We start from the raw sequence: 25,639 nt of genomic DNA, 5'->3' as shown, positions 1-25,639 counted from the left end.
TAGACATTGTGAAAGGCATGCTCCTACAGTCCTAATTGGTACCTTCTATGGGTGTGGTGAAGGACACTTTGAGAAACACTGCTATAGAGTTTATACCTAGCTGTATTTTTGGGGATGCCATTTGTGTAGTTTGCTAAGGTTTTCTCAGAATATAATAATAAAATATATAGGAATTCAAGTTAAAAAAACTGGAAAAACTTGAAAAAAAAAGTTCATTTATGAAAATTTTAGTATCATGTTTCACTTATTTACTCCTGTTTCTGCTATTCCTCAAGGACAGGAATGTCATATACCCTGATCCTTCGAATGTATTCGAAGGCAAGTAACTGCAGTTGACAAGGGAAGGATAAAGCTAAGAATAATGAAGAGTATACATATGGTGTAGAGGAGGTGAATGGTCTAGTTTGTTAAAAAAAAAGTTAAAAGGTTCTCTTTGAAAGTAATAAAATAAGAATAATGAGTAAAGAAATAGAAAAACTTAGATTTTGGAATCATGTCCATCTGTTGTTATATTCTGATGAGCAGCATTTGGAAGATAGCATTCTGACTTCTCAAGACTGCCAACGGTAGGTGGACCATAGGTAGGAAAACACTGCACTAAAGAAAAATGGGATTGGGTTGAGTTGTTTTGAATTACAGTCAAAGCAACTAGCTATAATTAACTGTGAGAGTGTTTTTCTATCCGCTTTGCTTGTTTTTAGACAAGAAAAACCCTTCCATCCTCACGAGACTGGCTAATTCACCTTCAGATAAAAATCCCTGACAAAAGCTCTTTGTAGTCTAGGTAAAAGTAGGATGATGTTCTTTGGAGCAGTTTCATTAAATGAGGATAGAATTTTTCTTTTTTCAATTTTCTAGATAACAGGTTTAGAATGGAGGTGGTTTTTTTTTTCCCACATATGTTTTAGCAAATAAACAAACAGAATGCTTTATGGGAAATGTTAATATTTGTCATGTAAATATGCTTTGACCGGATCGACTTTTTTTGTATCTCATACCTTCTTTGTCAACAATAACATTTGGGTTGATATACACATTTTACTTAAAAAATGGTGTTTTAAGTACTGTATATAAATGAGGTAACGGAAAGTGAAACATTCATTGATAATAACTAAAGTAGCACATGACGAGTAATGTAAGTAATGTAATGAAAGCAAAATCATGACTTCGTATATTAAACATTTTGAAAACTACATTTTATCCACTTCTGAATAACGTCAATTAGGTGCTGATATATGGCAGTCAACAGTAACCGATAGATCATTTGGATCAGTGAAATTGAAGGCTTGTATTTCGCACTTAATAATCACATTTGCCAAAAATTCATGGTGCTTGTATAAGGAGAAGTAAATCAGAGTCAGTTTCACAAAAAGCAACTCGTTTTTCCCCCACAAGCTTTGCATATATTGATTCCAGTTTACTCATATCAAATTTTAAATAGCTTGATATTCGAACTGTTTTGCTAATTGCATGTTTCTAACAATCAGTCAAAAGAGTAATTATATATTACGTATGAGATTCGTTAGGCACACTGAATTGACTCTACCACCACTACCTCCTGTGGTTCTTCCCATATAAACAATGCAGACATCTTGTAAACACTCGTATTCCTAATTTATTTCTGAACTACAGCTGTCCTTGAAAGAAATAAACAACATATAACTGCCCTTTGCTTTTATAGACTGCCAAGTGGGGAATAAAATGTTTATTCCTATACTGGTAGCCATAGTGTTATACTATGGCTACCAGTATGAGTTTGCTTGTAAGGTCAGAGATCTATACATGCTGCTATGATCAACTTCACAGTTATTTTATTAAATACTCCTGATTATGTAAACTGAATGTATGAATTTTAATAATTTATCTGCATTGCAGTTTTTTTCTTTCTTGAAAATATATATTTTTGCTCCTGATTAGGTTACTTTTAAGTGAAAGTAACTTAGAAATAAACTTTCTTTTTGAGAATTTCCATTGCCTATCAATCATATTTAGAAAACAGATAACGAGCGGTTCAAATAAATATCATCTTAGGTGAATTCTAACTCATCAAAACTTATGTTCCCCAAGGCTCAATTCTAGGACGTTAATATTATTTTATGATCTATATAAACAATCTCTGTTCAATGGAACTGAAAGTGAACAGAATCAGATATATTGATGATGCAGCAATAGTTTTTTCATCAAGTGGCATGCCAACCTTAAAGCATAACAGGGAATCTGATTTATTAAGAGGTAATAAATCAGTTTGCAAAGGATTTAAGAACAATGTTAGATATTGTGAAGTGGAAAAGTGTCAAAAGGAAGATAGTGAGTGGGCTGCTTCGTTTTGATACTATGAGTTAAGAAGAAGAGCGGTAATGATGAATGATATGATTGCAAGAATGTGTAGATAATTTAATAAATTAAATTATCTGAAATATGTTTGGAGTGTTGTTTGATGGCAAAAAAAGCTGCATGCAAGAAATGACCTTCCTTATGACTGCTTATGATCTTCAATCTGAATGTGGAAGATCATAAGCATTTGATGAGGTTGCTTTTTTCTGAGAAGTTGAATTCATACAGAGATTCTACAGTAGAACTGATAAGTTTGAAAATAGGAGGGAGAGGATTAAGTAAGGAATGTGTTTCAGGTGTTCATATATTGTGGAATGATTTGGATAACAGAGTGGATAAAATTCGGTTTGGGGCTACTGAAAATACGCAAACTGCTGAAAAGTATGTAAGGTATAAAGGTTGTATGAGAACTAAAGGAAATCTACAGTTTCTGTATATTAATACAAGAAGCATTAAAAATAAGATGGATGAGTTTTTGACATTAGTCAGTGCACTCTCACCAAAGGTTACAGGAATTAGTGAAACTTGGCTGACACCAGAAGATGTAGTTACTGGAATTGAATGTGATGGCTGAGTATTTTCACGAAGCACAGAATGGGAGAGTGGGGAGGGAGAGTAAAGCTGAAGAACTGAAGACAAAAAAAAACAGGATATTAAGAAGAGAAGTGTGTGAATGGTGAGGCAATCTGGTATGAAATAGTGGTCAATGGAACAAAACATACAGTTGGTTGCTGCTGCTATAGTTCTGGGGATCACATTATGAAGGAAAGTGGTATTAAATCTGATATTAAAATTATTATTATTGTTACATGACACCTCCAAGGAGTCCAAAGACTCATCGAGGGAGGGCACCTACTCTACAGCTCTCCGTCTTCACAGCTCAATCCACCAACTATAGCAAACCGCATCATCTACACCAACTGCCACCACTAGTATTTTCACAGACAACCACAAACATCCATGCCCACGGTGGGATTCGAACTCGCAATGACAGGTGATGTTAATCTTAGCTCTTTACAGAGACGATGATGATATACTTCTGAATAAATCTGCAAGATTCCTTGAATAACTATTGTAATAAATTTGGTATGAAAATCAGCAATAAAAAGACAAAGACATTGAAAACAACAACTGTATCCTGATTGATGAACCTACAGAACAAGTACAACATTTCAGCTATTTAAGTACAATATTTAGTGAGATGGTAAATTAAAAATGAAAATAGATAAAAGAATTAGTAAAGCTAGTATGGAAGGAAGTCAGCTGAATAAACTTATATGGAATAAGAAAGAAATTAATCAAAACACTAAATTAGCTGTATACAAGACAGTGTTCAAACCAATTTCAACTTATGGATCCAAGAGCTGGGATATAAATAAAACACTTGGTCAAAGACTAGAGACCTTTGATATGATAGTTCTGCGAAAGATTAGTGGAGTGAATAGATGGCATCAATGGCAGTATCACATCAAAAATATTAGGAGAGAACTTGCCATTGTATTAGCATGCCGCATGCATAACATTTGTATCTCAGGTGGTATGTTCACTTAAACAGAATGGGAGAGGAAGGATTAGCAAAACAAGTGTTCTTTGCCAGGTTGGCAGGAAAAAGACCCAGAGGAGGACCAAGATGTAGATGGATTGATACAGCAAAAAGTGCTTTAAAAGACAAATATAAGCTCTGATAATATTGGAATCTTGACAGATAATGGATTAATTTGGAGGAAAATTATTGATCAGAAGTGAGTAATGGTGTAACTTTTTCACGTCGTACTATCATAATTATCCTGCACACCCACTGAAGGTATATATTAGGAATTTCATCATGATGACATATTGCAGAAACCAAATGCCTCTGTGAAAGTGAGAGGAATGAGTTGGTAAGAGATGAGTTATTAATCAATTTAAATGCTATCTTCTGTATTGAGTCAAGCATTTTGAGGGAGCTCTTAGGGAAGTCCACTCCAAATGTGAGAGGAATTAATAGCTAAGAATATTTGTGATTTGTATAAGGTTACAGCTGTTCAGAGGTGAAGCAGCTTGAGTGAAAGAGAAATCCTAGTTTTTTAAAATCTGAAGATGCAATGGTTTTGATGTGTTTATGGCAGGAGAAGATTGATGTCAGGGTGATTCAAGAAGAAAAATCTCATCTTGTCTGGAAATTTGAGTACTGTCAAAGATAATATTAAGAAAAAGTGGTTTTGCTAGCATTGAAATTGATGAGGTTATCTGAACCCCATTGGAAGAGGGCTTGGGGATCGGAATTCAGGGCAGTGGTGGTTGATGTTTTATAAGATTTATGAGGTGAGGTGAGGTGATTTGTGTAGCTTACAATTTATCAAATGAAAGGGAGGCATGCTATGTGCTGTCATCTGCAATACTGTGTTATTGGGTTGGAGGTCAACTGAAGTAGGTCATTGATATATAGAAGGAAGAGTGTTGTTAGTCAGTGAGAGAACAGAAGCTTGTGGAACCCCAGCATTAGTTGAATGGCAAGAGGATAAGGAATCATGCATCCAGACAATAATCTATCATTGATCCAACCTCCAAAATAATGACCCTTTAATTAACCTACCTTTATACGTCAACCGACTTCTGGTAGAGTACCATGTTATTGTACTTAAATTATATGACACTTCAATTATCAGAACTTGCCATTTGGATAATAGAAGAGTCAGATAAACAGAATTACTGTGCATATACGAGGGTGGTCTGAAAAGTTCTCGACCTTGACCATAGATGGCAACACTATCAGCAAGATTTTTTTTTCTAAGTTGATACACCTGTCATGTGAAATTTCAAGTCATTCTATCAAATAATTTGTTTTATACAGCTGTCTGAAGCAAAAGTGTTGTCTGTATCCCTTGAAATGTATAAAATTGAGTATCGTGCAGTTATAAAATTCTTTGTAAAAGAAGGTTTAACACCAAAAGAAATTCATTCGAAGTTCATAAAAGCTTATGGGCACTCTTCTCCCTCATTTTTGACAATTAAGAAATGGGCTGCTGAGTTTAAACGTGGCTGTACCAGCCTTGAAGATGATTCACGTGAACGATGTCCAAAATGTGTAACAACACCAGAAATCATTGATCAAGTGCATGATATGGTATTGGATGGCCAGCAAGTCAAAGTGTGTAAAATTACTGAGACTATACGCATTTCAAAAGAACGTGTAGGATATATTTTGCATGAAGAATAGCATATGAAAAAGCTTTGCACAAGATGGTGTAGCGCTTGCTCACAGCAGATCAAAAACGCACACATGAAAATCTCTGAGCAGTGCATGGAGCATTTTAATAAGAATAAAACTGATTTTGTATGTCGATTTATTACTATGGATGAGACTTGGATTCACCATTACACACCGGAATCCAAACAGCAGTCAAAACAGTGGACAGAAACGGGTTGTTCAGCGCCAAAGAAGACAAAGTCGGTTCAATCAGCAGGAAAGGTCATGGCATTGATGTTTTGGGATGCTAAAGGCATTTTGTTTATTAATGATCTTGAAAAGGATAAAACAATAACCGGGGAATATTATTCTGATCTTTTAACCAGACTAGATGAAAAAATTCTTGAGAAAAGACCCAGTTTGCAGAAGAAAAAATCATCGTTCATCAGGACAATGCACCTGCCCACAAAAGTGTTTTGCCAATGGGAAAATTAAGGGATCTGCACTATGAATTGTTGGACCATCCACCCTATTCCCCAGATTTGGCTCCCTCTGACTTCTATCTCTTCCCAAAACTAAAACTCTTCCTCGCTGGTCAGCATTTTAGTTCAAATCAAGAGGTGATTGCAGGCTGTAGAGGGGTATTTTGCAGATCTTACTTAGAACCACTACAGGGACGGGATAATGACACTGGAGCATCACTGGAATAAATGCATTAGTCTTAAGGGAAATTATGTTGAAAAATAACAATAATTTTGAAATTATAAATTAGTTTTTTCACTGTTAGGCTGTGAACTTTTCATATCACCCTGTGTGTGTGTGTACATGGTTATATTACATTAGCTCCCTATCAACAATTTTCTTCAAAATTAATCTGCTATTTCTTGAGTCTCTAATATGATTGATCTTATACATTGGTCTTTTAAGACACTAATAACTGCATCATTTCACCTAGAGATTGTCTTCCTCTGTGCTATTTTCCAGCTAACAAACAACTGTTTTATTACATTTACTCTCGTTTTTGAATGTCAATAACATCAAGTCATGTTTCTTATCATTTTTAATATGATTTTGCCATTGACATCATCAACTACCTTTCTTCATTTTCTCACACCTCTCCTATCTGTGGTCTACCTGTTGATCAACTACTTTGTTTCTTATCTCTCACTTTCATAATTTAAGATAAGGTTGAAGACTTGTACCAAATTTATTTAGGAGTATAACATTATCTACACAAGATGAACAGCTGAGTCAGAATATCTCCTTCAGAATGTGATGCACATTGATTATGAATAACAATGGAAATGGCATATGGCCTTATCTTACAACTGATTTTATATCATGCCATCTTACCTCTACCTCATTCAATTACATGTTGCTGTGTATAATATAATGTCCATTATACATCATATAATTGTTGGCTTTGAACCCCTTTCTAACCTTATCATATTCCTTTTTCATATCTTGTTGTAATGTGCCATTCAGTTGTTTCCCCAACTCTTGGTGATCTTGTGATCAAAAGGCTCTTCATCTCACTTAGTCTGTCATCTTTTCTTTCAGCAGCTATAAGTTCAAGTTGTTAAGTCCCTTTATGTCGTCCATCCAACTCTTCATTGGTCTTTATTCATGTACTGAAAAATTTCCTCTGTATCCATCCTATAAAAACCATTAAATAGCTTATGAGGATGGTCTGAAAAGTTCTTGGCATCGACCATAGATGGCAACACTATCGGCAATATTTTTTTATTATTTTTTTAAAAATAATTTTAGGTTAATACATCTGCCATAAGCATCCATGTGAAATTGCAAGTCATTCTATCAAGTAGTTTGTTTTATACAGCTGCCTTGAAGCAAAAGTGTTGTCTGTATCCCTTGAAATGGATAAAATTGAGTATCGTGCGGTTATAAAATTCTTTGTAAAAGAAGGTTTAATGCCAAAAGAAATTCATTCGAAGTTCATAAAAGTTTATGGGCACTCTTCTCCTTCAATTTCGACAATTAAGAAATGGGCTGCCGAGTTTAAACGCGGCTGTACCAGCTTTGAAGATGATTCATGTGAAGGATGTCCAAAACGTGCAACAACACCAGAAATCATTGATCAAGTGCACGATATAGTAATGGATGACCAGTGAGTCAAAGTGCATGAAATTGCTGAGACTATAGGCATTTCAAAAGAATGTGTAGGATATATTTTGCATGAAGAATTGCAAATGAAAAAGCTTTACGCAAGATGGGTGCCGCACTTGCTCACAGCAGATCAAAACGCTAGTATGAAAATCTCTGAGCAGTGTTTGAAGTATTTTAACAAGAATAAAACTGACTTTGTGCATCGATTTATTACTATGAATGAGACTTGGATTCACCATTACACACCAGAATCCAAACAGCTGACAGAAGCTGGTTGTTCAGCACTAAAGAAGACAAAGTTGGCTCCATCAGCAGGAAAGGTCATGGCATCAGTGTTTTGAGATGCTAAAGGCATTTTATTTATTAATTATCTTGAAAAGGGCAAAACAATAACCAGGGAATATTATTCTAATCTTTTAACCAGACTAGATGAAAAAATTCGTGAGAAAAGACCCGGTTTGCAGAAACAAAAAATCATCTTTCATCAAAACAATGTAGCACCTGCCGACAAAAGTGTTTTGGCAATAGGAAAATTAAGGGATCTGCACTATGAATCATTGGAACATCCATCCTATTCCCCAGATTTGGCTCCCTCTCACTTCTCTCTCTTCCCAAAACTAAAACTCTTCCTCGCTGGTGAGAGATTTTCTTTGAATCAAGAGATGATTGCAGCTGTAGAGGGGTATTTTGTAGATCTTACTGAGAACCACTACAGGGATGGGATAATGGTGCTGGAGCATTGCTGGAATAAATGTAGTTTCTTTATTTCGGTTGGTCGTTTTGACTACTAAAAAAGTTACTCCTCTTTCTTAGTAAAAGTTTTTATGGAACCACAGGCACAGATTATGATAAAATGTCTAATCATTTTGATTTATTAGTATTTCTATAATTGTCTAACATGCAAGGGAAAACAGGAAGGGACAAGTGTCTGCTGGCTTCACCTCTTTGTTAAAGGGTGATGCTCCAGCCAGCTTGATATATGATATGTCATACTATCATATTTGGGCTAAGTCAATACTGAATATAATTTGGTTAGCTAAGTCCCAAATTGATAACCAATCTTCAGCTGTTTGGTATATAGGTGACCTAATACGGTGAGCATCATAGAATGGTTATAGTAGGTCAGACACACTGATTGATACTGTGCATTTCTTGCAGGCTATGTGGAATACACAGAATCAACATAGCCTGCAAGGAATGTATGGCATCAATTAAGGTGCATTCCTTGCTGGCTGTGTGGGGATCTCCTCCCAGTTGCCCAACACTGATCCTTATGTAACACCTGTAAGCGATTAAAAGTGCATAATTAAATTTAATTAAATGAACCTGATTAACAGAATGAAGTTAATTTTGTAATGATAATATAGTGAAACTGTTAAATGAAATTTGTGTAAACAAGATTGTACAATATAATCAACTGAGATCTGTACTGACGATTATACAGTCCAAATTATATTCTCAAATAAATTTCTCCACCTCACCTTGATTTACCTACAATGTAATTTATTCTGCAACTTGGATCAGTGAGGCAAATTATTCATTGGCTCAACTTAATTATTGTACATTATAATACTACTGAAAAATTAGTATAATTTTTACCTTTTCATTTGATCGGCCTCGGAACATAAGTGCCTGTGGCTGATTGGCACTTTGTTTAATATAAATTGTACCCAACAATTTTTTCATTTGTGTAATCTCCTGAAAAAAAAATAGTAATTTTTAATTTTCTCTCTCTCTCTCTTTTTTTTTTTTGATGAATAACATTATTTTTCTTTTATTATATATATATTTTAAAGAGCAATAAACATGAGTTCTAAAATATATAGAACACTAGTACTGAGAATGACAAATTGTGCTAATTAACAAGGATTTTGTAACTGTAAAAACAAGTGGTATAATATTTATAACATTTCTCTAATTAGAATCAATTCTTTAATTGGTATAATATTTCTTAAACTCATCAGTTGCATCAATCTTGGGACTGGTAGCTCAGCAGCAATTTCTCCATTCCGCTCTGTCATTGGCTTTCTTCTTAACTCCTCGATCTGTGCTTTCTTTGACTTGGTCAACAAAGCTTTTCCTTGGTCTGCCTCTTCTTCTTTTCTCCTCTATTTTGCCTTCAGTTATTCTTTTCACAAGTCCATCATGCCAAAGTACAGGATGGCCATAAAATAACTTTCCCTCTTTGGAAGCATCTGTAGCTAAAACCAACAAACGGAATGAGACCAAATTTTATATTGAGACTTTTGAAGGCATGGGGAGATGACTTCTGCGAAAAAAAGATTTAGTACCAAAAGTCGCCGATAGTGGAAATTTTGGCGTGTCGGAGCCAAACAAGCGGATAATTACATTAAAATCAGATAAAAATGAGCCTCATCACCCCTCATCAATGTAATTGTGAGACACACACAAGTCTCAATATAAAATGTGGTTCTCATTCTGTGCATTAGTTTTAGCTACTTTAGCTTATTAGTTTTAGACACCTCCAAAGAGGGAAAGTGAATTTATGGCCACCCTGTATATGTCCACATCACCTATCCCTTCTAATTTTGATTGATCTAATTGGACTTCTTGTTTCACTTATCTCTCTCAGGACTTGTTTAATTCTTTTTCTGTCCATTTTATTTTGTTCATGCAGCACCAGACTACATTTCAAAAGCCTCCAATCTTCTTACATATTCTCTGCCTAGAATCCAGGTTTCACATCCATACAGTGCAATGCTCCATATCAATGTCTTTATTAATTTTTTTTATTTTTTTTTCAATTGTAGGTTGAGGTTTCCTGTTAAAATGCTTTTCATCTTAGAGAATTGGGCTTTTGCATTGTTTATTCTTGATTTTATGTCTTCTCCTGTTCTACCATCGTCTGTTATTAGGCTTCCTAAGTATTTAAAGCTTTTTACTTGTTTTCTGCTGATGTCTATATGCTCTATATTGATAGGAGTTTTGCCCTGTAACAAGGATTTTAGTCTTATCTGTGTTGATTTTCATTTTATATTTTTCGAGGTTATTATTAAGTAATTCTAGTATTGTTTTTACCGTTCTTCTGTTTTCTGCTACAAGGGCTTGTCACCAGCAAATCTCATACACATGACTTGCTCACCATTTATCTTTATGCTGCTATTTAATTTATCTTTAGTTTCCTGAATGGCATTTTCAATATATAAATTAAATAAAAGTGATGAAAGTATACATCCTTGTCTTACTCCACTCCTTATATTTATTATTTTTTCCTTATCATTGATTTTAATCAGTCCATTTTGATTTTTATAAATTTGGTAAATTATTTTCCTGTCCCTCTAGTTTATGCTGATATTAGTTAGACACAATTTAGGAGTATTTGGTGATTTACTTTATCAAACGCTTTCTCTAAATAAAGGAAGCAAATGGAAGTAATTTTACTAAGTTCTATTCTTCTCTCTATTATTGTTCTTAAACAGAGTATTGCCTCTCTTATATTCTTTCTGAATCCAAATTGGTCGTCATCCAGTAGACAATCTATTTTTGAGTAAATTTTGGTTTGAATAATTTTTAGCAGAATTTTGCTAACATGTGGGATTAAAGCTATTGTTCTAAATTGGCTGCATTTATTAGCATTATTTTTTTTGCTATTGGTATTATAGTTGATTTCATAAACTCCTTTGGTATTTTTCCTTTATCTTAGATTTGGGCTATTAATTGATAAAGTAAGAGTTTTGTCTCATCACCTAGATTTTGTAGTAGTTCTATAGGAATAATGTTCACACCTGGACTTTTTTTCTTACTCATTTCTGATAGTGCTTTATCAAATGCTTGCATTACTGGGAGTCCTAGATTATCTTCATTTTGATTTTCCATGTTAATATCGAAATTTAGTTTGTCCCCATTATAGAAATTTTCAAGATAATTATTATTTATTATTTGACACCTCCAGGGAGTCCAAAGACTCATCAAGGGAGAGTGTGCCAACAGCATCGAATGATTGGTCCCCTTCCAACTACTAACCACGCTCAAACTTACTTAACTGAGTCATTAGCAGCAAAGGCTCTACCAATCGACCTTTGAAAAATTTTCAAAGATGAAAATGGAGTAATTTTCCATTTTCATCTTTGATGGCATTGTTTTTGCTATTCTTATTAAATTTGAAAGTCAATTTGCTAATTTCTTTATAGGCTCTCTCTATGTTTTCTTTTTAAAATAATTCATCTATATTATTACATTGTTCTTCCAGGTATTCTTTTTTGGCTTGTCTACATTTTCTTGTAATTTGATTTTTAAGATATTTGTATTTGGCCACATCTTCTTTAACAGCATTTTTATATTTTCATCTGTTATCCAATGTTTTCTTTTTCTGTATTTTTCAATAATTGATTTGATGCATTTGTAATAGACTTTAATCATATTCCATTCGTTTTCAATATTATTCTGACTATGTTTTCTGGAATGTTGTGATCAGTTGCCTCTTGGTATCTTCTATTTACTTCTTTACTCTTTAATTGTTCAAGTTTCCATCTTATTGGTTTGTCTCTTTGGATTTGTTTCCTATGTTTCAGTTCTGTTTTCATTAAGATGTAGTTATGGTCACTACTGATGTTGGCACCTGGATAGCTTTTGCAATTTTTTATTTGGTTTCTGTATCTTTTCTTGATCAATACATAATCTATTTGATATCTATTTGAATTCCCAGGTGTATCTTCTTTTTGGATCTTGAAATTGTGTATTTGCTATAACTAACTTTTTGGGTACAAAATTCTATTAATTGCTTTCCTCTTTCATTCTTACGTCCAAGACCAAATCTTCCTGAGACATTATCATTGCCCTCTTCTCCCACTATAGCATTCCAATCTCCCATTATTATTGTACTGTCTCTGTCTTTAAAGCTGTTCCAGATTTCTTCTATTTGTTCATAAATTTCTTCCTCGCTATGTTGTGATGTTGGCATGTAGACCATTATAATATCGAGGTTTACTGGTTCATTTTTTTTAATACTTATAGCCATGATTCTGTCACTGTCGTTAATTATTGTAGTGATTATTTCAACTTTTTTCTGAAGCATTATTGCAATTCCTGACTCTCCCTTCTTTTGTCCTGAATATGTTATTCAAAATTCTCCAGTCCAGAAATCACCCTGTCCCTCCCATCTCATCTCAATTTTTACTTTTACCCCATGGGGCTTGCAACCTACAGGCACAGGCATGGCTAACCCAGGGTCCAAGAGCTAAGTATGATCTATTTCAAAGCTTTTGGTCATACTTTTTTCTTACTTCTACCCTCATACTAACATTCTTCCTAATGAGGGTTCTTTACTTAAAACTTTTTATCTGTCCCTTTGCTTGCTTACTAACTCCAGGAGGAGGTCCTCCATTCTCCCTGAAGCTATCAGAGTATTCAAGGGATAGTGGTGTTTCCTCCTCTTTCAACTAACATTTCTAGTAGTGGGCAGCAACGCTACTTGTATTAACCTCCTGTAGCATACGTGCTACAATATTACGATGTGGAAGGCAAGGGGAAATCACCACATTACATTCCCAAGTAAAAGCAGCAATGGAAGTTAAAAATGAAGTCAAGATTGGTGATGGAGCTTTCACTGATGGAGTCATGCCTAGCAGGAGAAGTAACAGGCTTCTCAGGTCGGCAGCCAACAAAATCCTTATTCAAAAATGAAGACAAGAAATAAGTTGAATATTGGAACATGGAATGCAAGAACACTACAAGAATCAGATAAAATAGAAAATGTGAAAAAAGAAATGGAAAGACTTAAAATAGACATTTCTTTAATTAGAAGACATTAATTAAAATATATTTATTCATGTGTAACTCATTGTAATGAGTAACTCATTTTATCTTAAGTATATATCTGGAAATTACAAGAAAATCAGACATAAGAACCATTCCTTGTCTAGTGATCTTGGAACAATCACAGATTTCTTCTAATGCTCAGTTACAATGCAGAGTGGATCATATGCAATGGACTTTGTGAAAGAACTCAGTATGTTTCATATGAGGCATGAGCATGGCCATGATGTGACAGCTTTGTTTCTGTCACTGAAAAAAAAAAAAAATTGAATTCAAAGCTCACTGTGGAAAGAGAATTTATAATGTAAAAAAAAAAAATGTAGCAATAAAAAAAAAAAAAAACCATGTTTCTTTTTATAAATTGTATTACTTGAAACAAATGGCCTTGTCTCAACCACAGCAAACAGTGAGGTAGGGAGAAGGGAGAACAACTGCTGGTAATTATCCTATCCATATTAGACTGTCAAGATGCTATTTTTCACCCAGCCACCCTCTAACTCTATACACATTCCAAATCCACCCTTCATCAGATTACTTCTCACATGTTTGGGGATGATGAACCTAAACTCTCCCTAAAAATTTGTGATGCTGTCCTTGATTCTTAAGAGTTCACTATAGTTAGTCTATTGTACTTACTCATATTTGCATGTTTTATGAAACTTATGATCTTACTAACTGTTAAAGTTTTATAAAACAGGACAGTTATTGCAAGGTTTTATCAGCTGTCTTGTATACATCTAATTTAGTGTTTTTGACTAATTTCTCTTTTATTCCACATTAAATTTATGACTTCCTACCATACCAACTTTGATATTTAATTTACCATCTTCACTAAAAATTGTGCCTAGGTAGCTGAAATGTTTTACTTGTTTTATAGATTCTTCAGTCACAATGTAGTTGATATTTTAATGCTTCTGCCTATTTTCATTGTCTTTATTTTGTTATTGCTGACCTTCATACCAAATTACAACAGTTATTCAATTTAGTCAGGGAATCTTGCAGGCTTGTACAGTTTTATTTAAAAGTATAATATCATTACCATAAAGTGAAGAGCTGAGATTAAAATCTCCAATTTTGATATCAGGTTTAATACTACTTTCTTTCATAATGAGATCCCTATAGATAATTAATAACAGAGAGGATAACGTACATCCTTGTTTGACACCGGATTTAACATCAAACCATCTACCTGTACTTCCTTCAATTCTAACTGCTGACTTACAACTCAAAGAGTAAGTACTGCTTGGTATAATACTCCCTTGACACCATATAACTGTAGTGTTTTGAATAGCTTTTCTCTTGGCACCTGTAAGTCAGCAGTTAGAATTGAAGGAAGTACAGGTAGATGGTTCGATGTTAAATCTGGTGTCAAACAAGGATGTACGTTATCCTCTCTGTTATTAATTATCTATGTCATATGCCTTTCCAGATCTATAAAACTTAAATACAGTTCTTTGTTATATTCCCATGATTTCTCAACTATTTGTCATATAGTGAAAATCTGATCCTGACATCCTCTATTTGGTCCAAATCCAGCTTGTTCTTCACAAAGTTTCCCTTCCACAATCCTTCTCAGCCATTTCTCAAGTATACTTGCATAAATCTTACCAGGAACACTCAGTAGGGAAATGCATCTGTAATTCTCACATTCAGTTTTATTTCCCATTTTGTACATGGGTACTATGAGAGCTCTACTCCAATCATCTGGAATTTGTCCCTTTGTCCATGCCTTCTGAACTATGCAGTGCAGTCACTGTAAAACTTTTAGACCTCCATACTTGAGCATTTCTGGTCGAATATCATCTACTCCAGATGGGGTTCCACATTTCGGTCTTTTGATGGATGCACATTATTTATGCATATTTCATGGATATGTATTCCTGATTGCATTCCTGTTTAGTATTTATTTTACCACTGTGCTGTCACTGATTGTTTCATTTAGCAATTTTTTGAAGTAATTACTCCGTACATCAAGGATATATTTTTCTCCACTTTACATATCACCTTTATCATCTCTAATTCTTTTTACAGCACTCTTTCCTCCATTCCTGAGCTTTCTCAACAGCCTCCAGAATATTTTGCCACCTTCCTGGTATTTAATTTCTATGTTCTTACCAAAGTATTCCCATGACTTTTGTTTAGCTAGTTTTACACAGTGTTTATCTTTCTTACATTTGTCCCTGTATTCTCTAAGAGCACAAGATGACTTATTTGCCAGGAACTTTTGATATGCTTTCTTCTTTTCCTTCACTGCCTCTAACTTTCGGTGTCCTCCTGGAGTTCTGAGTTTTCTATCCTTGCAGACAATCTCACCACATGCCTCTTGGTTGAATCAATCAATGTTTTCTTCAGGGCTTGTCAATGAATCTCCAAGATTTGGTTCTTGTTCTCAAACTCTTTCATTTTTTCTTGAATAATGTTTGTGTATTTTAATCTACAGTTCACATCTGAGAGCTTTTATTCGCTTTAAAACTTTCTTTCTTGGTGATCACTTCCAATTTCAAATCCTCTGTATACTCTAGTCCTGTAGCAGTGAGAAAACATCACTATCTACAATAACATAGTCAGTGAGACATTTCTTATTCCTTGAATCTTTTCTCCATGTGAATTTATGTTGGAACATTGTGTTAGTAATAACTAGTCCATGTCCTGAGCAGAAATCCAACAGGTATTTGACATTATTATTAGCTTTGCTCTTTTCCCAAAATATTTTTGAATGTGCCTGACAATCATTTCCTACTTTGCTATTTAGATCCCCAACAAGGACCAACCTTTCCTTTTTCATTGTGTCAGTTGCTTTCTCTAAAGCCTCAAAAAATTCCTCCACTTCTACCTTAGTAGAACCTTCCGTGAGAAAATAGGCACAAATAAGTCTCATTGTGCCATTCATTCACAAGGAAGCTTATTTGTCTTAATGTTGAATACTATAGCTACTCATTTTCCCTGATTGTTATTGCCTGAATGGTTCTGATTTTGATGATAATTTTGATTTTGTCTTAGCTCATTACTTTATGAAGATAATGTTATACTTCTGAATAAATCCAGTACAAGTCACCAAGATTCCCAACAATGAAAATAGGCATAAACATTGAAAACATGAACTGTATTATGACTTGTTAACCTATAAAACAAGTAAATCATTTCAGCTATTTAGGCACAATTTTTAGTTAAGATAGCAAATTAAATATGGAAATAGACAATAGAATTAGTAAAGGCATGGTAGAAAGTGAATAAATTTATATGGAACTAGCGGGTTCCACCCCCTGATGCCTACGGCACCCAACCCCCTCGTGTTCCGGACTGGTAGGCCGGTTCTCCTTGAATTCTGATGACTCGACACTCAGGGTAGTCCCTGAGTTTCAAAACGTTTCAAATAACTTGACAAAAACGTTACAGCCTACATCTGTTTCCAATTTCAACTTATCATTTTATAGTATAGAGTAGATAAGAAAGAAATTAGTGTCAAAATACTAAATTAGTTCTATACAAGACAATGTTCAAAACCAATTTTAACTTATGGATATGAAAGCTGGGTTAGAAATAAAACACTTGATCAAAGATTGGAGAATTCATTTATGAGAGTTCTGAGAAGCATTATTGGATTGAACAGATGTCAGATAACATTAAAAATTAGGATATTAAGAAAGAACTTGCCACTGTTAGCATGCCTGATGCATAGTATTCATATCTTAGGTGGTATGGTCACTTAAACAGAATGGGAGATGAAAGATTAACAAAAAAGGTGTTGTTTGCCATTTGGCAGGAAAAGACCCAGAGGAAGACTAAGTTGTAGATGGATTGATACAGTAAAAAGTCTTCAAAATTTTCACATTTGACGTCCGTATATGCCATATGGTCACCGCCGTATCTCACATGGTTTTGGCAATGATGTCTTCTGCTAGAATAAGTGGTAGGGTCGCAAATTCTCTTTCCACACAAAGTGTGTAGGACAATCACAAACATCCATGCCCACGGCAGGATTTGAACCTGCAGCCTCTTAGCTGGAGAGTGGACATGCTAATGTCAGCCAACCAGGCCGGCATTTAAAGACAAATACAAATAAAAGTGCCTTAAAAGACAAATATAAGATCTGATAATGTGAACAGATAGATGACAGCTTAATTTGGAAGATTGGAGGTAATAATGGTGTAACTTTTTCATGTGGTACTATCATAATTATCTTGTACACCACTTGATGGCACATAACAGGAATTTGATGATGATGCATATATAAGCATCTCCATATCGTAATTGGAAGAACAACTATACACTGTGCCCTTTGATTGGAAAAGGCCTAAGTTCGACTCTCATCATGACGCAAGGAATCTTTATATGAACTTTTTCAGTTCAAGGTGAGTTAGCTGATCTTACACACAGAAGTAGCAGGGTTTTTTTCCCTCCTGTAAACACTGTTTTTTCATCCTGCATACAAGCAAATAGGCCATCAGAACACATGCAATTTACAGACAAAAAATATACTGCTGGTGATGGGTAGTAGATGCTGTTGATTGTAGTGTTGTGCATAGTGGGAAAATTAAGTAGTAGTACACATGGTATATTCCGGTAATTGGACCACATTTTTTTAATAAGCTATATAAAACACAATGAATTAATAAAATACCCGACAAGTTTCGTAAGTCGTTTGACTTACATCTTCAGGTGTTATATCTGTAATTCGTCGATTGTGTAATTGTTATATCCTTACTTTCATATAATGTTATTTCGTAAGTTGTAGGTTCAATCTTATTATACATTAATTTACTGTCTCTAGAATCTATCCTTTTGCTTACTCAAAACTTTGTACAATCAAAGTCCGTTACTCTATTGTTATGTCGCTATCTCTCTATGTTATATCTTATTCTACCTCTATAATAACTCTCCTTCTAATCTATTATCGTGCTCCTAAAATACTAATTCAGATTTTGTTTCCTCTTCGGATATTGGCAAAATTTATATTTCGCTGCGCCAGCCAATATCCTATAACAGAAGTGACTCTTGTTCAGGGAAATAATTCAAAATTTAAAAGGATACACACAATAATTTATTTCACGCTAGTGCTGTGCAGATTCAGTTAGCAGTCGTAGACCGAATCTCACTTAAACAATTATATCTAAATTCCTTCCCGCCCAAAAGGTTCAATTTCATAAGTGGTGGTTGGAATTCGTAATCAGGCATAACTCAGGTATAAGGTACAAAGAATGTTTATTGGAAAAACATAAACATTTTACAGTTATTTAAGTTTAAATGCTCAATGGATCAAAATTCACTCTAAGTTAAGGGTTATACTAAATCACAATGAATCAGAACAAATTAAATCCTTCAATTATGAAAGGATTAGGTTTAAGCATAATACTACTACTATATAACTCCTTTCACAAATTACTCACAGAATATTTATTGAACACTTTCATTAATACTTTATCAATGATTACCTTAATTCTAAAATTCATTTAAGCAAGTCTAGCCATTCACAAATCACTGCCTATTTAACAACTCTTCTTTGTTCCACAAGGGCTTAATTAATTCAGTCAAATTCTCACTAAAAGTTCTCTACTAGTGTCCTTTAGTTACAACACACACAAATTTCTTGTTCTTCTAAACAAAATTTTAACATAGAACGAAAACTTTTACATTACCGGATCCTTTCAGATTTCATGCCGCCATCTCATGTAGGTCTGGATTACCGTACTGCATATTCTTCGGCTGTCTTTGCGCCTGGTGATGTACTACGCTTTTTCTTCTAATCGTTTCCAACTGTTGCGTGCTGTCTACCACTCCGCAGGAAACTTTCTCCAATGGGACATTCTGCTAAGGCTCGATTCCGCATGGGCCGTCATATCGCGATCAGCTCTGCTTGAAAATCTTCAAGCATTCTCAAGAAAAGAACCTGCCGTCCATCATTCCCATAGTCAACTCGTCGCTCTCTCACGAATCCTCCGACAAACTCCCCCTAAAACTCGAATCTGGCACTCCAAGATCAAAAGGTCAAAAAGCCCCTTAAAACGGCGTGCTTTGTCTTTTATTCGCCCTATTCGGGCACCCTCTATTCAATGCGGTTTTCACCCACGAACCCCATCGTTCATGCCCCTTGGGTGATCCTACACTCTCGCTAACCTGTCCGGTTACATTATTCTAGGTAGGCGCTCTGACGTCATATTTCCGCGTAGGTATAGCCTCCATCGCTACGCTTGACTCGTACTGATTATACGCGATTATTCCGGATTACTATTATAAACTTTTCTCAGAATTTCGCAAAGTACTAGACAGCTTACTTGGGAATTACAAATAACCTAGCAATAACTCTCACTATATCGCACAAATGGACTATACATAATTACAAACATAAAACAACACTTTATAATTATTAGCTGATGTACAGATATCTCCTTAATTAGTAGTAGTTTATTATGTTAAATCCTGAATGAAGAATTTGCTTGTAAAGCTCTGCATTCAGGATCTAACACAGGGGTAAAAGGTAACTGAAAATTAAAACAACAAAAAAGAGATTAACGGTTCATACTATACAGTTGTAGCCATCTGACTATTCATAAAATTAAAAATCAGAATGCATATTCAAAGCAGTGCTGGGTTTAAACAATGCTGGATGATGCCATGTTTTGTTGTTCACGTTCATAATGTCCGAGGTCTGACTGAGGTATATTTTTCATTAAAGCTGACCAAACTTGGTGGAGAATTAATCCTCGATTTTTATTGCATTGTGTTGGTATTTTAAGCATATTTGCAGCTTCTTTAAATTTCCTTATGTAACAGTTTTTTTCTATGTACAACATGTTTGTATTCTGCCATAGTACATTGTAGCCAGTGGAAGTGGTATGGAAAGCTAGACCTGATTTTTGTTCTCTTCTGTTTTGTACATCCTTTTGGTGTTCGTTCATGTGAATTTCCCCAGATCTTTCTGTCTGTCCTACATAGCAGATGCCGCAAGAACAATAAATTTTGTAAACACCTGGTTTTTTTAAAGGATGATGAGGAGGTTTCGGGGGATGTAGAAATCTCGAAATTTTTTCCAGCGGCAGAAAGGCTACTTTGGTGTTATATTTGTTGAGTAATTTATAGCCATCTTGTCTGTAACATTTTTGATATATGGAAGTGTGATAGCGTTTTTGAAATCTTGTTTCTGAGAGATGCTTGTAGGAGGTGTGTGGAGAATTTTTTTGATAGTCTTGGTTTCATAACCATTCTTTTGAAAGATCTGTGTTAGATATTCTAATTCTTCGTTTCTCTGTTTTTCTGTGCTGGAAATGTTATACACTCTGTCCCTTAGGGTTTTTATTATACCTATTTTTTTCGAAGGGTAGTGGTGTGAGGCTGCATTAAGAAATCTTCCTGTGTTGGTGGGTTTTCTATATATTGAGAAAGAAAGTTTATTATCCTTTTCATTGACTTCTAATAGAATGTCTAGAAAAGGCAGTTTTCTAAGTTCTTGTTCTAAAGTAAATTTTATATTATTATGCCAATTATTTAGGTAATCTTTGAAAGAAATAAGTTCATCTGTTGTTCCTGGCCATATGAGGAATATATCATCGACATAGCATAGCCATATTTTTGGTTTTTGATGATAATTTTTTAAAACATTATTTTCAAAGTTTTCCGTAAATAGGTTAGCTAAAGCCAGAGAGAGAGGGAAGAGCCCATAGCCAGTCCATATATCAAAAATGTTACTGACAAGATGGCTAAATTACTTAACAAATATAACATCAAAGTAGCCTTTCTGCTGCTGGAAAAAATTTTGAGATTTCTACATCCCTCGAAACCTCCTCATCATCCTTTAAAAAAACCAGGTGTTTGCAAAATTTATTGTTCTTGTGGCATCTGCAACATAGGACAGACAGGAAGATCTGGGGAAATTCACATGAACGAACACCAAAAGGATGTACAAAACAGAAGGGAAAAAAAATCAGGTCTAGCTTTCCATACCACTTCCACCGGCCACAATGTACTATGGCAGAATACAAACTTGTCGTACATAGAAAAAAAAACTGTTACATAAGGAAATTTAAAGAAGCTGCAAACATGCTTAAAATACCAACACAATGCAATAAAAATCAAGGATTAATTCTCCACCAAATTTGGTCAGCTTTAATGAAAAATATACCTCAGTCAGACCTCGGACATTATGAACATGAATAACAGAACGTGGCATCATCCAGCATTGTTTAAACCCAGCACTGTTTTGAATCTGCATTCTGATTTTTAATTTTATGAATAGTCAGACGGCTACAACTGTATAGTATGAACTGTTAATCTCTTTTTTGTTGTTTTAACTTTCGGTTACCTTTTACCCCTGAAGATGTAAGTCAAACGACTTACGAAACTTGTCGGGTCTTTTATTAATTCATTGTGTTTTATATATCTTATTAAAAAAATGTGGTCCAATTACCGGAATATACCATGTGAACTTCTAAACCACAGAAACCTCCACTTACAAATAAGTAGTAATAATTCAGTCTGTAGCAATATAGAGTATCATCCCCAAGATGAGTCCTTGGAGGTATCGGGTAACATTATTATTATTATCTTCCACAAATTCTAATATCACCCATTTTATAAGAAAGAAAATAAAATGGTCAGAAACCTTGTACAAATGGTATGTCGAGACTTAAAAATAATACCGAAATAGACAAATTATGCTGAATTATAAATCTGAGTTCTCATTTGCCAATTGTTTACTCAACCATGATTCAGCTGATGCATAAATGAGACCATGTGTGCAAGCTGAACAATGGCAAATAATGAAGCAGGAATTTGATGAGTTTTGAATAATTCAGATCCTTTCTTATAATGACAGTTGTCATGCTTGCAATGTCTACTTTCTGTTTCTCTGAATCATTGCTTCTCTGTATATATTGTATTAAAGGGTGATGCTAGTAGTTTCAATACATCAGGGGCATATATTCCAGGTATGCTAAGCAGCATTGGCCCTATGAGTTTCGCCGCCCCATGCATTAGCATATTTTGCCGCCCTGATTGTTACTAATATCGTCATTACTGGGATCGCAATTAGAAGTACTTGTTATTAGCTCAGAATTTTTGGTTTAGGTCCTTTCACTTATTTTCTTTTGTACTACATTAGCTGTTTGAGTTTTTAGATGTTTATGCAACGTCCCGCTTTGATTCGGAATGTCACATTCTGTTTCCGATTTTCATTTACGATATTCAGCGCCGAATGTAGTACAAGAGAAAATAAGTGAAAGGACCTAAACCAAAAATTCTGAGCTAATAACAAGTACTTCTAATTGCGATCCCAGTAATGACGATATTAGTAACAATCAGGGCGTCTTTTATCGGACATATTGGAATGTTAAAATTATTTTAAGTCAAATCCTAATAACCGTATCAAAAAAAAAAAAAAAAGTATTATTAACAATCACTACACAAGTGATATTAACACTGACAGTGCGATATTAAACACAACATAATACTATGTTATTTTAAATGATTATCATTATTTTAAAAAAAATGTACAGTACAATGAAGTTTTATTATGTAAAAATTTAACTAACGACATCCTGAAGTCTGGTTTCAACAGAGAAGGAATAAATGACTTTTTTTATTATTTATTTTTCGTATAGTTTAGGGCAATTTTGCTGCCCCATGCAAAAGCAAGTATTGCACTGTCGGTAGAGCTAGCCCTGATGCTAAGTGTGTGGTGCTCATCCAAGAAATATCAGTATCACCAATATTATATTTTTGCATTTATTCCTGTTAAAGACTCCCCTAATTGTTTGCAGACTTCTCATGATTCCTAAAATTAAACACAATATACTAATGCTTCATTGCCCTCTTCATGAGAATAATGAAGCATCAGTGCTTCATGAAGAGGGCACTTTTCAACACGTAAACATTGCATCACATTCGCGTTAATAGCCCAGTGTGTTTTCAAAATACATACACCTTTGAGCCCTTTGAAAAGATGTAAAGAAGCGCAGTGGGTCAAATTCTTAGTATCTTTTAACCACTCAGAAGGTGAGGCCGGGTGAGCTCAGAGACAATAGCACCTAGAGGCTGTGATTGGTTATTGTGCCAACCAATCCAATTGAATGTTGTCACTTGTCATGAGTTGAGCACTTTCTGTATCCAATGGCTGTATTACAAACAGGTTTTACACATGTTTTCTGGAGCTGAAAATTTGAAAGTGAATGTTAGGAGAAAAAAGCTAATTGTTTCTCTTGCTTGTGCAGTATAGCATCTGTTGAGGTTGCAAAGATTTTTACAGTATAGATACATTTTTATTCTGGTCTTCGGAAACAGACAGTAAAAAATTATCTATTCCTGAATAAAAATGAATACTTCTGTGTATTATAAGATGTTGTTGATCTATAACAAAATACCAGCATATGTGAGATTGATAAGACAGAAGAACCGCTTATACTAAAAAAAAAACAAAAAAACTAGTGAATGTAGGATTCCCGAAAGTGTGAGTAATTCCGATAATGATCGGATGTTATGTATACTGAGTCTCAGTAAGCAAAAGAAAATTCTTAGAAAATGGAGCAAAATATACAGAAACCAGAGAAATATACATAACATACGTAACAAATTTTATGAGATGATTTGTTACTCCATCAAAATCATATTTATTCCTGCCATACTCTCCGTCTCCTTGCAAGTTTTTTTTAATTATGCCATCATAAATTCACTTATTCATGTCTAGACTTTATAGGATCATGCTATTCACTCTACCCAGCAACTTATAGGACATACATATCACAAATATTAATTATTAATATCACAAATATTAATTATTAATAATTTGTTTGCCATTAATGAAAGTATTTCTACTCACACTTATTCTTTCCTTTCATTTCCTATTCTCACATGTCTTATAAATGATGGTTCACATATTTTCATCTTTGAACATTTCAAATATACCAACCAAATATAGTCTTCTCCTTCATTGTTTTTTTCTAATAAATCCTGAAACAAACAGATTGTTCCCCATTGTATGCAGAAGCATTCAAAGTTATCCTGCAGTTAATTGCATTGGACCATTAAGATGAGCATTGGTGCACTTTCAAAACTTTCATACATTTATAAAAATGAAATTATACAGTCATGGGTCCGCAGAGCAGGGAGGGGTAAACTAGGCACCCCCCCCCCAGGATCAAGTAAAAAATCCTGCAAATTATAATCGTAAAACTGATTGAGATATGTAACCTTACACTCTCAATCATGGGATGCTTTGTCTGTCTTAAAATTTTATTACAGGTTGGCCTGTTTTGGCCCACAGCGGGGGTAGCCATAGAAAATGTGTTTTATTGCAGCAATAAAACAGGTGTTCCTGTTTTTGGTTCAGCTCTTTCTGATTTGTAAAAAAAATATTCATTACTGTTGTGAACAGCGACCAGTTCATTTTCCCTCTGTGTCTAGTGAGTCACTAAGTGAAGTATGAATTGTAAATTTATAGTGAAACAAATTTAAACAGAAAAATACATTTTTAAAAGATAAGTGTATGTAATTTAATATTATTTTACTTGTTAGTTTTACGATTTTTTTGCTTTTAAACTGAAATAATTTAATTTAGAATTTTTGGATTAATTAATTACTTAATTTTTAATAAAATATGCCAGTAAGTTTTTTTATATATGAAATTGTGCTGAAACTATATTAATTCCGAATATTTTTTCCCAAGCATTAAACATCATTAAAATCTATATAAAATGAAAATAATGTATTTATAGTTTACATCGACAAATAATTACATCAAAAAATGCTAAAAGATGTTTATTGATGTAATTATTTGTCTCCAAGCTTTGTCCCCATGCATATGATCAAATTGACATGAAATTTGTAGTGCGGGTGGTTGCTTATCCCACACGACAGCACACTCAACCAAAATGGGCATGCGATGCCACTGCATTACATATAATGGTAATCATTATTCTGTTATTTTATTCTAGTGCTAATTGACTGACCACATAAACAAATGATTCCTGTTAGGCTAACACACACACACACACAAACAAACAGGACTTCAGAAATACACATGCCACAGGTGAGTTATCATATAAGTGAGAATTGAATTTTCAGCTTCATTTTGAATGATCAAAATATAATACCTTATTTTTTTTCATATAATTTCCTTTGTTTTTTCTTTTTCATTTTAAAATGTCTCATTCGCAATCAATTGTTTGGTCAAGGGTAGTCTCCAATGAATGTAATAAAGATTTATTTTCAACAAGGACATAATATCTTATGTAAGTAATTTAATGA

The 25,639-nt window shown here is 34.2% G+C and overlaps 1 protein-coding gene across 1 annotated transcript in view; it reads right to left on the bottom strand.

Moving 5' to 3' along the window:
* LOC150104804 (progesterone-induced-blocking factor 1-like) overlaps nucleotides 1–25,639 on the bottom strand; it is a 363,656-nt gene that overhangs the window by 3,075 nt on the left and 334,942 nt on the right. The window contains exon 12 of the mRNA XM_090395645.1: nucleotides 9,230–9,328. Coding sequence (XP_090251771.1) covers nucleotides 9,230–9,328 — 99 coding nt within the window. The remainder of the gene's footprint in view (nucleotides 1–9,229; nucleotides 9,329–25,639) is intronic.

The sequence above is a fragment of the Typopeltis vanoorti genome, chromosome 7, assembly GCF_054136105.1.
Source record: "Typopeltis vanoorti isolate ZY-2024b chromosome 7, IOZ_Tvanoo_1.0, whole genome shotgun sequence".
NCBI classification, from domain to species: Eukaryota; Metazoa; Arthropoda; class Arachnida; order Uropygi; family Thelyphonidae; genus Typopeltis; species Typopeltis vanoorti.
The sequence above is the reverse complement of the archived record's forward strand: the minus strand, read 5'-3'. Positions and strand labels throughout refer to the sequence as shown.